The 13,647-nt window shown below is 41.8% G+C and overlaps 1 protein-coding gene across 4 annotated transcripts in view; it reads right to left on the bottom strand.

Moving 5' to 3' along the window:
• Positions 1-810: 810 nt before the first annotated feature.
• The window catches only part of LOC141055794 (uncharacterized), an 80,774-nt gene continuing 67,937 nt past the window's right edge, over positions 811-13,647 (bottom strand). For all 4 annotated transcript variants that reach the window (XM_073552506.1, XM_073552505.1, XM_073552503.1 and 1 more), the window contains exons 7-10: positions 13,102-13,208; positions 5,839-6,018; positions 5,631-5,754; positions 811-2,301 (exon numbers count right to left, since the gene is read on the bottom strand). In XM_073552506.1, coding sequence (XP_073408607.1) covers positions 1,037-2,301; positions 5,631-5,754; positions 5,839-6,018; positions 13,102-13,208 — 1,676 coding nt within the window. In that variant the 3' untranslated portion in view covers positions 811-1,036. The remainder of the gene's footprint in view (positions 2,302-5,630; positions 5,755-5,838; positions 6,019-13,101; positions 13,209-13,647) is intronic.

Raw genomic sequence — 13,647 nt, 5'->3', positions numbered from 1 at the left:
AACTACATAGGACAGGATAGAAAAGCTGCTGTCTGTAATCCGCCAAAACCCTATCAAAAACAAGAGCAAACAGCTGATAGGGAAAAAAGCCCTGAAGACGCTAGGCTTGAAAAGACTATATCAGTACTCAGGTATTTTCTGAAGACAGAGCAAAAAGGAATTCAGCACACCCCAGCAGGGAATGGCAGAAATCCAGAAAAACACGGAAAAACAAAACCAAAACACTAATGCAAAAAGGAGAGCAGAAAACTTAGCCTTTGAGGAGCAGGAATCAGACTGGTCTCATAGAATCCCTCAGAGAGATCACCAGCAAGGCAGAAGGGCGTCGGCTGCCTTATATCCAGTCAGCAATTCCCGTCACCCAGTCATCATCATCCTGACCAGATGCTTGGTAATCAGCCTCACTACCTTCCTTCACCAGAAGAGGGAGTTCATCAGACCTCAATGGTGAAGGGGAAAATGAACTCACAACACTTGGGCAAATCACCAAGTAGTATTAGGCCCACGGTAAAAGGAGAGCGGGCATTTGGTGGGCTGATCTCTGGTCCATGCGGTGTTAAGCCAGCGGACTACAGCACCCGATGAACCTCATGACGCCACACAAGTGAAAATGAAAGAAAAATCAGCTGTGTTTTCACACTGTGGGAACTTGGGCTAAAGGTCACGTCAAATGTTGACTGGTCCCTAAAAGAACAGATTTTGTAAACTCTCCTCAGAATATGAACACCTGCTGCTAAATTTTTACGTTTTCTAACATCCTAAAAAAATAATTATTTAATAAAAAATAAAATAGACATTTGAAAAATAATGTAAGTTTAAAGTAGACATATAATTATTAAATAATGTTTCTTGTATTATTGTTGTAAGGGCATGGTCTGTATAAGCTGGAAATGTATATTTTTTTCCAAATTTCAGACACAATAAATAAATAATAAAAGCAAAACATATTCACACAAAATTACCACATACAAATAATATCAACAGTTCACATCTTAACATTTCAATATCTTTCAAACCATTACATTTCACATTCTGATCATAAACACAGCTTTGTTCCCATGTGAGTATTTTGATGTTTAACAAGAGTTGATTTCTGATTAAAACATATCCCACATTCTGAACATGAAAACAGCGTTGCACCAGTGTGAATTATCTGATGTCTAACAAGATCTGGTTTCTGATTAAAACATTTTCCACAATGTGAACATGAAAACGGCTTCTCCCCTGTGTGAATTCTCTGATGTCTAAACAAAACTGATTTCTCACTAAAACATTTCCCACAGTCTTCACAAGAAAATGGTTTCTCCCCTGTGTGAATTTTCTTATGTTTGATAAGATTTGATTTACGGTTAAAAGATTTCCCACATTCTAAACATGAGAAAATAATTTCCTCTTTGTGAGATTTCACATGTCTAACAAGATTTGATTTAGCAGTATAACATTTTCCACATTCTGGACATGCATAAGGCTTTGCTCTTGTGTGAGTATTTTGATGTGTAATCAGATTTGATTTCCTGTTAAAACATTTCCCACATTCTGAACACGAGTATGGTTTCTCCCCTGTGTGAATTCTCTCATGTTTAATAAGATTTGTTTTATGGTTAAAACATTTCCCACATACTGAACATGAGTGCACGTTTTCTTCTTCCATGTGCGTTCTCAGATGTCTAACAAGATTTGATTTAGCGGTATAACATTTCTCACATTCTGAACATGCATATGGCTTTACTCTTGTGTGAGTATTTTGATGTGCAATAAGAATAGATTTCCAGTTAAAACATTTCCCACATTCTGAACATGAAAATGGCTTTACACCTGTGTGAATTGTCTGATGTCGAACAAGGCATGATTTCTGGTTAAAACATTTTCTACATTCTGAACATGAATATGGCTTCTCCCCTGTGTGACTTCTCTGATGTTTAAAAAGATCTGATTTCAGGCTAAAATATTTCCCACATTCTTCACAAAAAAATGGCTTTTTTACTGTGTGAATTATCATATGTGTCAAAAGATTTGATTTCTTGTGAAAACATTTTCCACATTTTGAGCATGAATGTGGCTTGATTGCTGTGTAAGCTCTATGATTTATAATGCCCCTTCCGGGACGTTTACTTTTCTTAACAGATTGTGATGAATCTAGGACATGTTTAAAAGGATCAGATGAAAGATCTTTGCTTTGAAGGTCTGGAGGTATATCTGCAATAATGACATGTTCTGCATATGGATATTGTATGATACCACAATCATATGATTTAGAATGTAAAGTTCCATGATGTCCCTCTGAGCTCCTGGTAAGATTACCTGATAAGGATAGAACAGATTTTATTAGTTTTGAAAAGTATCAACCGAAAATGATTGTATATAAATTTTTAAATATATGTTACAATTTGCAAGGCATTTAACAACTAATAAGTGTTATCTGGGACGTTAGTGATTTTTTTCACATGGGGCTAAAAGCTTACAGGCAGGTAGTTGACATCTCTGCCAGCTCAGAGTGGTCACAAACTGCTCCTGTCAGTGAATCTTCTGCTTCTGGTGATGTCTTGTTCTTTACACTGTCGCTGGGATATCACTGCCGATGATTTGATGGTTCATTCCCCTCTGCCTAACTGCGGTGAGCCGACTGGCAACATGCATGATGTCAGCAGTCAATCCACGGCGACAGAGCAGGATGGAAGAGAAGGTGCTGTACTGTTGAAGTGAGGTGAAATGAGTTGCAGAGATTGGCGCCCGGAAGAACAGGCAAGTACTGTAGTTAGCAACTACATGCCTGTAAGTTCTTAGCTCCATACGAAAAATTAACCAAAGTTTGTGGAAACCCCTGAAATTGCTGAAGTACCCCACTCAACAACAAAAAACATTTATTTCCAAAGAGGTGGCTTTTCTGCAATGATAGCGTTTCTGTCCCCAGTGGTCATATGACATTATTAATTATGGCCGAACTGTAAACGCCGTAGACGATCCGTAGGAATCTCAGAACTGACATTACAGGAGCAGTACCAGTTCTAAAAGTATAAATATACTTTTTTTTTTCACGTTATGTGGAACACAAGCAGTTAAGAAGGGGTTGTCTAGTTAAAGATGTTGTTTACTACTATGACAATGATATAAAATAGATCTCCCTCTTCTAACAGATCCCAAGACAAGCCTCAGAAGTTCTCGATATCAAGCCATTTTTCATTCTTTTATAATCTTATACTGGCATCTTGAAAAACAGCAGTATTAATTGGTAATTTCTCTCTCCACATGCAATTGATACTGGTTATATTACATAGCCAGCATCTATATCTAACAAGAGCACCCGAAGTGGTGATCTGATCGCTGTTAACCATTTACATGCTGCTTTCAATCAATGACAGCACCACGGAAATGGAGCAATTGCTGTCTTTTGACCTTGTGGAAGACCCCATTGCTGCCAACTTGGTACTCCTGCGAAGCTCAACCATGGACTGAGCTTTGTAGGTGACTTGGATTTTTACTATATACTGCAATACTGCCGAATTGTAGTATACAGTATACTGGTGAGGGACGGGAACCTACGATCTAAGTGAACAAAAAAAAATATACAATAAAAAATGAAACAAAAGTTAATCACTGGATCTGTAAAAGTCTGACCTATCAAAATATATGAGATAACCCTAAATCTGTAAAGAGCAAAAACCATCAAAATCCCAGCGATGCAGTTTTCCGGTCAAATCCTCCCCCAAAAATGTTTCATAAAAAAATATCAAGAAATGTTATGTACCATAAATTAGTATCAATAAAACAATGAACTCGTCATATAAAAAAAGCCCTAAAAATGTTAAGGTTCTTGGAAAATGGTGACACAAATCAAAATATATATTGCATTTTTCAGATTATAAGACGCACTTATTCCCCAAAACTTTGGGGGGGGGGGGGAGGTGGATGGGGGTGTGTCTTATAATCCAAATGTAGCTATCCGGGGAGGAAGGTGAGGAGGCTGCGGTGTAGTGGGGGTCTCAGGAGGCAGGGCCGCTACTACAGGAAGCTGGCGGCTTCAGGAGTGGGTCGATACTGCGGGCAATGGGCTAGGAGGAGGGGGTGTTCGACAGTATGAGGCTGCAGCGTGCTCCAAACTTTCAGAAAATGTCTGGAGTCCCCTCACTTCCCATTCTTTCACTGTGGTGGACTTTGGGAGAATGCCCCCACCTCCAGATATAAGCTAGCATAAATGCAAACTATAAGATGCACCACCATTTTATTAAAATGTTTTCATATTTTCCAACCCAAAATTTGGGGTGCGTCTTATGGACCGAAGCTTCTTATCAGCAAAATACGGGTATATAGATTTTTCTCTTGGTCTTACCAACTTCTAATTGTTAGTTTAGCACTTAAAAAATAGAAAAGCAATGCAAGTTTGATATCTCCATAATAGTACTGACCATTTCATGGAATTTGTTGTCCTTTTTTTTATTACATTTACACTATTCACTTCACCATACATTCAAAACTACAACTTGGCCCGCAAACAAGCTCTTCTAGGTATATGTCAACAGAAAAAAAAAAAAAAGCTATGGCTCTTAAAAGGAGGAGACAAAAAAAAACAACGCAATTTTGTGTGATGTTTCGAGAAATTTCCTTTTCCCATTCCAGTTCATTGAAATGTCATGCAACAGGTGTGGAAATAAAGGCCATCATACAGACGTCTCTGCTGGCTCCATGGCTCAAAGTTAGAAGGCAAGGAACCTCGACAAAGATTTCACAATTATGATCATATTGGTGTTTGCATTGTTTGATATATATACCCTCAATCTACTAAAATGCTTGTGCATGCCCTCATCATCTCCCGCCTTGACTACTGCAATATCCTTTTCTGCAGCCTCCCTGCTAACACCCTTGCACCTCTCCAGTCCATCTTTAACTCTGCTGCCTGACTAATTCATCTTTCTCCTCGCTACTCCTCCGCTTCTCCCCTCTGCAAATCTCTTCACTGGCTCCCATTCCCTCAGCGTATCCAGTTCAAATTACTAATACTGACCTACAAGGCCATCTACAACCTGTCTCCTCCATATGTCTCTGAACTAATCTCGCGATACCTTCCTTCACGTAATCTCCGGTCCTCCCAAGTCCTCCTTCTCTCCTCCACACTTATTCACTCCTCACCCAACCACCTCCAAGACTTCTTCCGAATTGCCCCTATCCTCTGGAATTCTTTGCCCTAACATGTCTGACTATCAACCACATTTGGATCCTTCAGACGGAACCTGAAATCCCACCTCTTCAAGAAAGCCTACAGCCTGCAATGACCTCCTTGTCTCTCACCACTACCGAAGATATCACCTCAACCAACACCGGAACTGCTGCAACCCACCAACCTACTGTCTCCTTCCCCACCATCCGGTAGCATGTAAGCCCAAAAGGGCAGGGTCATCTCCCCTCTGTATCAGTCTATCATTGTTAGTTTGCTTACTGTAAGTGATATCTGTAATTTGTATGTAACCCCATCTCATGTACAGCACCATGGAATCAATGGTGCTATATAAATAAATAATAATAATAATAATAATAATAATAATAATATATGGAAACTGGAGGAAAAACATACAGGGACTGAAATTATTTTACACACAGACAATTATAGGCAGTGTGTATTTAGTCCTGTCTATTACCTGGAGATGTGAGGGGCTGGGGAACCTCCATCATGGCGTCCTTGTTCAGATCTCTGTGTTCTTCTAAATACTCCCACTCCTCCATGGAGAAATAGACGGCGACATCCTGACACCTTATAGGAACCTGACACATACAATGATACGGTCAACCCTCTTGCTGCCTCAAAAGAGTTACTGTATAATGTCCCAGCATTCCCAGCAGTGTCACCTCTCCAGACAGCAGCTCAATCATCTTGTAGGTGAGTTCTAGGATCTTCTGGTTATTGATGTCCTCATGTATCAGGGGCTGAGGTGCAGGCCCCGTGATTGGGCTCAGGGGTCTTCCCCATCCCTCAGACACAGGGTCCTGACAGCGCTCAGTAGAGGTCTTCTTCACTACTGTGTAATCCTGGTTATGGAGAGACACATTAATAAATCTCACTACAGACATTTCCAGAGTCCTCACTGTAAGAGAATGGTCAGTCATAATATACTGAGCGGCCATGTTGTCTCTAGCAGCCATTTTGTTGAAAGTTAGAGAAGATTCAACTTTTACAAAAGAGCTGATAAAATGTATTAAATGGAGGATGGAAAATGAGATCATGTCTCCTAGCAACCTCAGCCGATGTGCGTAGAGGAAGATTGGATCAATCAATAGGGTCACAGGTTACCAAATATATGGTCAGTATGCTTATACGTGATAGTGTGGTAGCGAAGAGTAGAGTAGTTAAAATGTCAGGATGTAAGAATTTAGGGACCTAGACTGGAGACAATGATAAGATTTTAGGACAGTAGCCATAGATACCAATGACTTATGGGTTTTAGTGTTGCTTGAAGAAATGTTAATTAATATCTTCGTATTATGTCATTATATTCTCTTTTCTAAACCACGTTTCTGTAGATTACCATGAAAACGCCTTAGAATTATAATGTTAACGCCCTCTGCGGCAAAATGCAGCTTTCTTTGTTCTGATAATGTATAAGAAGCCCCTGTTACTGTCGATCGGGGCCATTCCATCGCCATCATGCCACTGTGCCTCACCATGGCCAGGGCACAGAGCCTTATCATCGCCAGACTTCCTAGCAAATCTCTGCCTGTCTGAATTCCTGTTTTTGCCCGCATATTCCAACTCCTCTGTTATTCTGTATCTGTTTTGCTGTGTATCTCCGAATAAACCTTCAACCTCAGCTTGATAAGAGATCGTCTGTGGAACTTCTTCCCGACTCTTCCAGCTCTCAGTAGGACTTTTTCTTACAAGTGGCGATTGCCAGCCAGGAGGAGCGGCTCCGGAGAGCTGCCTCCAGAAGGACCACCGGAAGAAGCTGCAGATGAGGGCTTGGAGGTTAGAAGACTGAAGAAAAAATAAAAAAACGCGTATGGCCATACGTTAAACCGGTCAAAGGAAGCCAGCCTGAAGGAGAACCTCTCGTGATCGCTCTGAAACCGCCTGCCCGATTTTTTTTAATAAAACCACGGACAAAGAAAAAGACTATAAAAAGATGAGTAACTAAGAAGAAGCTATCTACAAGGACGTGAGAATTTGTTGTGCCGGGTAGCAAGAAGCTTTAAAAGGGCGTGGGGAGACGCCTGGCAAGCTAACGAGTGAGGCTGGAATCACGGCTGCACCTCTTTTGATATCTGGTCGACCCAGCCTGCAGGAGGTCTTCCATTCGAGAGAGGTGTGAGTATCTAACTTTGCTTAAATTGCATTTGTTGATACTAGGACAGAGTAAAACTCGTCCTTGTAGACCACTGTAAATATGGAGTGGTTACGGAAGCAGGCAGAGAAATATGCTGGCACACCCCAGCTGGAGGGGGTTAATGTGGAAACCACGTGGTTAAATTGTATGCGTTGGTTTACCACAGAGAACAGGGAACTAGATAGAAAAAATTCGCTAGGTTAAGCTAATAGCCAAGTAGTGGCTTTGTGTAAGACAGTCATAACTTTTGATCAGGCTCTTGATAGGTAGCTTACACAGCAATATGTTAACATGATCACCCGGGGAGGGGCAGCGTATAGGGAGAGATTAGAACAGTTGAATGAGACGTTGAGACGAGCAGAGGAAACACAAAAGGAGGGGGTTGAGTTGGAGCCTTTGACAGCACTTATAGCACAGATGGAGTCTGCAGTGGGGAAGTGCGGGGCTGATGTAGACACAGTCTCAGAATGGAAGTCATTGTTAGGAGACTGGATTAGAGAATATACCAATATACAGGATAGATTGTCCCGGCAGCTTCAACATATGCAGGCACAGTTAAGTAAAGAATTGATTGAAGAGGAAGGGGATGATTCATCGCAGGTAGATTTTAAGTTTAACGCTGACACTGCCTCTACCCCGAGGAAGAGTCCTGGTCAGATGTCCCTGGTCCATCTTAAATTTATTAAGAATTTGCCTAATTGGGAGGAAAGTAAGGGAGTATTTCGTAATGTCCTTGGCTTTGAATCATGGCTAGATAAATTTCAAATTAAATCTAAGGAAGATGCTTCCCGTTATTTCATGTCTTTTGTGCCCCCTGAGTTCATGTCCCATCTGAAAGCCCAGCAAGCGAAGGGTGTTCAGTGTGAATTGACAGAGCCGCAGGGAAGAATGAAGTTTGTGATTTCACAAAAGTTAGGGGGGAGAAAGCCCTCTCCGGCATTGTTAGATTCTTTTAAAATTAAAAAGGGGAGTGATCTCAGGATGTAGGCAGATAAATGGGTTGCAGCCTGGTGTGTTGTGTTTGATAAGACCCTAGATACTATGGACCAGGGTGATAAATTTGCCATGATGGAACAATTTGTAAAAAAGGTGCCCCTGGAAGGAGTTTTTAAATCAGGAGTTTTACAAAGTGCAGAATCAATTGAGGATGTGGTGGAGGCTTTATTAACCAATGTTAGAACGATGCAGTCCGAGGTGAAGGGTGATGAGTCTAATGTTTTTGCATACCATTCACCTCGGGGTGTATCTGCTGATTCCGGGAGGCCAGGAATTCCGGGGGGGTACGGCCAGCTGCCGAGAATGGGCAGGTCCCGTTCGGCAGAGCCCCCACGGGATCCCATGAGAGGTCCTCCCTTGTGTTATTTGTGTGGACATCTGGGACATGTTAGACGTTTTTGTCCCAGCTTAGTGCCAGGGATTGTTCCCCAAGAACCCCGGGCACCATTTAACCCCCAACAAACCCGGGAGTTCTCTAGACCATCTTTCGGAGTTAGACCTCCGTATCCAGCCGTGAATGACCCTAGGCAGTATCAGCAGTACAACGGTCTTCAAATGGTTAACCCAGTATCACAGGAGCCTTCTGCTCCTGCTCCCTCCCCAATAGCTTTCACTCAACCGCGCCCGGAGGTCCATGCTGTTCAGGGAGGGGTCACTCCTCCTCGTCCCTATGCTCCGCTGATTAAGGAGCTGCGGGAACATGAGGACCGGACCCTGACCAAGGATCTCTTTGGGGCGGAGGTGGCAGCTGTTGGACGGAAGCCGTGCCCAGATGGGGATGATGGATTTTTCGGGCTTCCCATGACAGGTAACACTGATTGATGGAGTGCTCCCACTGTTCCCCTTACCCTCCTTGCCCCCCTTTCCCTGGGCAAGGACGGTAGACCTTATGTCAGAGGGAGAATGGAGGGGCTGTCTTGGGAAGACATCCTCATCGATACAGGAGCCTCAGTTTTAGTAACAAGACACAAATTGCAGTCACCCCCTGGACTGCCTGAGACTACACTTTTGTAGAATTTGAGGACTCCTGTATTCAAGCAGAAAAACGTCATCCAGTAAACCTGAGATTTCAGGACACAGGGGGATCGAAGCAAAGGGGTCTTCGATGCGCTTTTTGGGTAAACCCACAGTTACGGTACACTATTTTGGGAACTGATGTTTTGGGAGCAATGGGAATTGTTGTTGATTTATGTAACAAAGTCTTGTGGCGGAAGAAAGAAGCCACTATCTGTTCTGTAATTGTCCCTGTAGAGGAGGAGGAGAGTCATAAATTACCCATTGCTAGCTTCGGATTAGGTGCTAATGAAATTGTTGAAAACACTGACAATGATGCTTTAAAGAATGAATTGAAGCAAAAGTTCCCTGAATTGTGGATCTCAAAGAAAACTGATTGTGGGTTAATGCAAACTCAGGTTAAAATTGATGGTGAAAAACTGCCACCTTTCCAGCGTCAGTACCGTATTCCGGAGGACGCAATCCCTTACATAAGGGTAGCAGTCAGTGAATTGGAGAAACAAGGTGTTGTTGTGAAAGGTAATTCTCCATGTAACAGTCCTATTCTACCTGTAAAAAGGGAAGATGGCAGTTTTCGAATGGTAGTAGACCTGAGACTTGTAAATAAGTACACTCCCTCAGCAGCCCACCTTGTTGCATCTGTCCCTGAAGTTATGTCACAGCTGAGGAGTGATTGTAAGGTATTTTCTTGTTTGGATATTGCAAATGGCTTTTTCTCAGTACCCCTAACACCTGAATCTGCACTCCGCTTCGCACGCGGTTGCCCATGGGATTTCACAGTTCTCCTGTGTATTTCCATCAGGCATTGGCTCAGATGTTAGAATCCCTTGGTTACGGAGACAAAGTCTTACAGTATGGGGATGATTTATTGATTCAAACTGTTGATGAATGTGAACACAGAGAAACCCTTGAAAATGTTTGTCAGGCTTTACAAGAGGCAGGACTCAAAATGAGTCTAGATAAAGTACAATTGATGAAATCAGAGGTTAAATTTCTGGGTGTGTCTGTCTCAGCAGAAGGAAAGAAGCCCATGCATGATAGGGTTAAAGCTATTCAGGCTGTCCCCATACCAACTAACATTACTGAACTCAGAAAATTTTTGGGTCTTATTAATTTTTCCAGAGAATTCATTGAAGATTTTGCTTATTTGGCTAAACCACTGTATGATTTATTGAAAAATGTTGATAATGACCTTGACCCTGTTAATGTAGAGGGAACCGCCTTACAGGCTTTTGAGGGATTGAAGCACGCCCTTACGGCAGCTGCTGCATTGATTAACCCTGACCCTTCCCAGCCTTTCTACATTCAGACTCACACCGGTGATATCTCTATTTCTTCTGTGCTCCTACAAAAATGGCCCAAAGAAAGCCCAGAAGTGTCTAGTCAGTTGTATGCCCTAGGTTATTACTCCAGGTTGCTGACTCCCGTGGAAAAAGGAATCACTCAGTGCATGAAGCACCTACTGGGCGTGCACTGGACTATGAATCAAGTGAAGCATATAGTGGGATTTGCTCCTTTAATTCTACAAACCCTGCATGTCACTTTAAAAACTTTGCTGAAGGGAAAAGCTTCAGGTATTAGTTCACAGAGAATGGCCCAATGGATCATTGATTTTGAGACTAGAGACTTACAAGTTGAGGTGGGTGAGAAATATCACTTAGCCCAGATGATGCAGTATGCAGGAAAAAGTCACAATTGTCAAATTGAACAGGCTAATGTTACTCCCTCTCCCTTCCGAGCAGATTTTCAAGAGGGAATCCCCTGTGCCTATATTGACGGAGTTCGCTATTGGCATGAGGGGCATTACGTCACAGGCTTCGCTGTGTGGTTTCCAGCTAAGCCATTGCTGCTGCAGTATAAACTCCCTGGTCATTTCTCCGCTCAAAGAGCTGAGTTGGAAGCAGCTCTACAGGTCATTCTCGTGTGTCCAGAGCCGATGAATATCTTCAGTGATAGCGCATATGTCGTGTCGTCACTCACTCTATATCTTAATGTATGGGCCCTTAGGGGGATGGTTGATTCTCAGAACAAGCCCTTGCAGCATGCAGACATTCTAAAACAAATTGAGCAACGGGGTAAAGAATTTCCAAAATTATGGTCCTTCTGCAAAATTAAAGGACACCAGAGGCTAATTCCTGACCCTCACATCCTTGGCAATGCATATGTAGATCACGCAGCCAGGGAAGCTGCACTCACAGGCGAGGACAAATATCCCCAAGAAGTCATCGCTGCAGTTACTAAAAAAACCCCGAGAGCCCCCCCTTGTTTATTCTTCTCTTCAAAATCTTGTAAAAGCACAGGAGAAGGATGGAGACTCATCTCTGTTCAATTCCCTTGAGTCCCTGCCCATTGAGGGGGAGTGCTTGTACTACAAACGGGTTAATGATAGACTTGTGCCATATTCCAACTACAATGATTAAGTCTTTGCTCAAATTTCAAGCTACAAAGTTGTTAAAATGGTTCATATCAATCAGTGTAGACTTCTTAATTATTTTACTGAGATTTCTGGTAAGGACTGATACTCCGCTTTTTTTTCTATTTTCTCCAGGTCCGCTGAAGATTTTCATATTCGACTCCTGGTACCATGAACCTATTGGATGATCAGGAGAAGATGTTTCACACTATACAGTGGGACTCTGATAGTGTGAGAGGGGGAGAAGATCAGGAAAATCCAGAAGACAAAGAATGAGAAGAAATAGACCAAAAGACTTGACTATTGTGCAACTTATTTTTTTTCGGGACTATTTGAATTATTTTTTTTATTATGTGTTTGTTCTATTTTTAGGGACTTTTGCCTTACACACACACGTGCATAAAGTGCTGAATTACCTCCATATTCTTATTTTCAATAATTCACCCATGAATATTACAGTACTGTATGTTGTACTCTGGATAGAGTACAAGAGGGGGACTTGTAAGAGAATGGTCAGTCATAATATACTGAGCGGCCATGTTGTCTCTAGCAGCCATTTTGTTGAAAGTTAGAGAAGATTCAACTTTTACAAAAGAGCTGATAAAATGTATTAAATGGAGGATGGAAAATGAGATCATGTCTCCTAGCAACCTCAGCCGATGAGCGTAGAGGAAGATTGGATCAATCAATAGGGTCACAGGTTACCAAATATATGGTCAGTATGCTTATACGTGATAGTGTGGTAGCGAAGAGTAGAGTAGTTAAAATGTCAGGATGTAAGAATTTAGGGACCTAGACTGGAGACAATGATAAGATTTTAGGACAGTAGCCATAGATACCAATGACTTATGGGTTTTAGTGTTGCTTGAAGAAATGTTAATTAATATCTTCGTATTATGTCATTATATTCTCTTTTCTAAACCACGTTTCTGTAGATTACCATGAAAACGCCTTAGAATTATAATGTTAACGCCCTCTGCGGCAAAATGCAGCTTTCTTTGTTCTGATAATGTATAAGAAGCCCCTGTTACTGTCGATCGGGGCCATTCCATCGCCATCATGCCACTGTGCCTCACCATGGCCAGGGCACAGAGCCTTATCATCGCCAGACTTCCTAGCAAATCTCTGCCTGTCTGAATTCCTGTTTTTGCCCGCATATTCCAACTCCTCTGTTATTCTGTATCTGTTTTGCTGTGTATCTCCGAATAAACCTTCAACCTCAGCTTGATAAGAGATCGTCTGTGGAACTTCTTCCCGACTCTTCCAGCTCTCAGTAGGACTTTTTCTTACACTCACCTCTCCAGTTCTGTCCATCTGTTATTCCCATAGATAAGAATGATGTAATGTGACGTCATCAGAATCTCTCACCTCTCCAGTAAGCCGGAAGAGGATCTCTAGGGTGAGGTGTAATATCTTCTCTGCCATCTTGTCTCTATCCCTATTCATTCTTGGTGGGTCAGTAAAACTGTAGAAACCTAAATGGACACCAGATGAGATGGTGCAAAAACATACAAGATACCGCGTAAAAAATACAATTAACCCCTTAAGCCCCAAGGGTGGTTTGCACGTTCATGACCGGGCCAATTTTTACAATTCTGACCACTGTCCCTTGGATCCCGGTGATTCTGACATTGCTTTCTCGTGACATATTGTACTTCATGTTAGTGGTAAAATTTCAATCATATAACTTGTGATTATTTGTGAAAAAAACGGAAATTTGGCGAAAATTTCGCAATTTTCCAAATTTGAATTTTTATGCCCTTAAATCACAGAGAGACGGCACACAAAAAACTTAATAAATAACATTTCCCACATGTTTACTTTACATCAGCACAATTTTGAATTTTGGAACCAAAATTTTTTTTGTTAGGAAGTTATAAGGGTTAAAAATTGACCAGCGATTTCTCATTTTTG

Source organism: Dendrobates tinctorius, unplaced genomic scaffold, assembly GCF_039654945.1.
Source record: "Dendrobates tinctorius isolate UK_male_01 unplaced genomic scaffold, ASM3965494v1 ptg000192l, whole genome shotgun sequence".
Classification (NCBI taxonomy): Eukaryota; Metazoa; Chordata; class Amphibia; order Anura; family Dendrobatidae; genus Dendrobates; species Dendrobates tinctorius.
The sequence above is the reverse complement of the archived record's forward strand: the minus strand, read 5'-3'. Positions and strand labels throughout refer to the sequence as shown.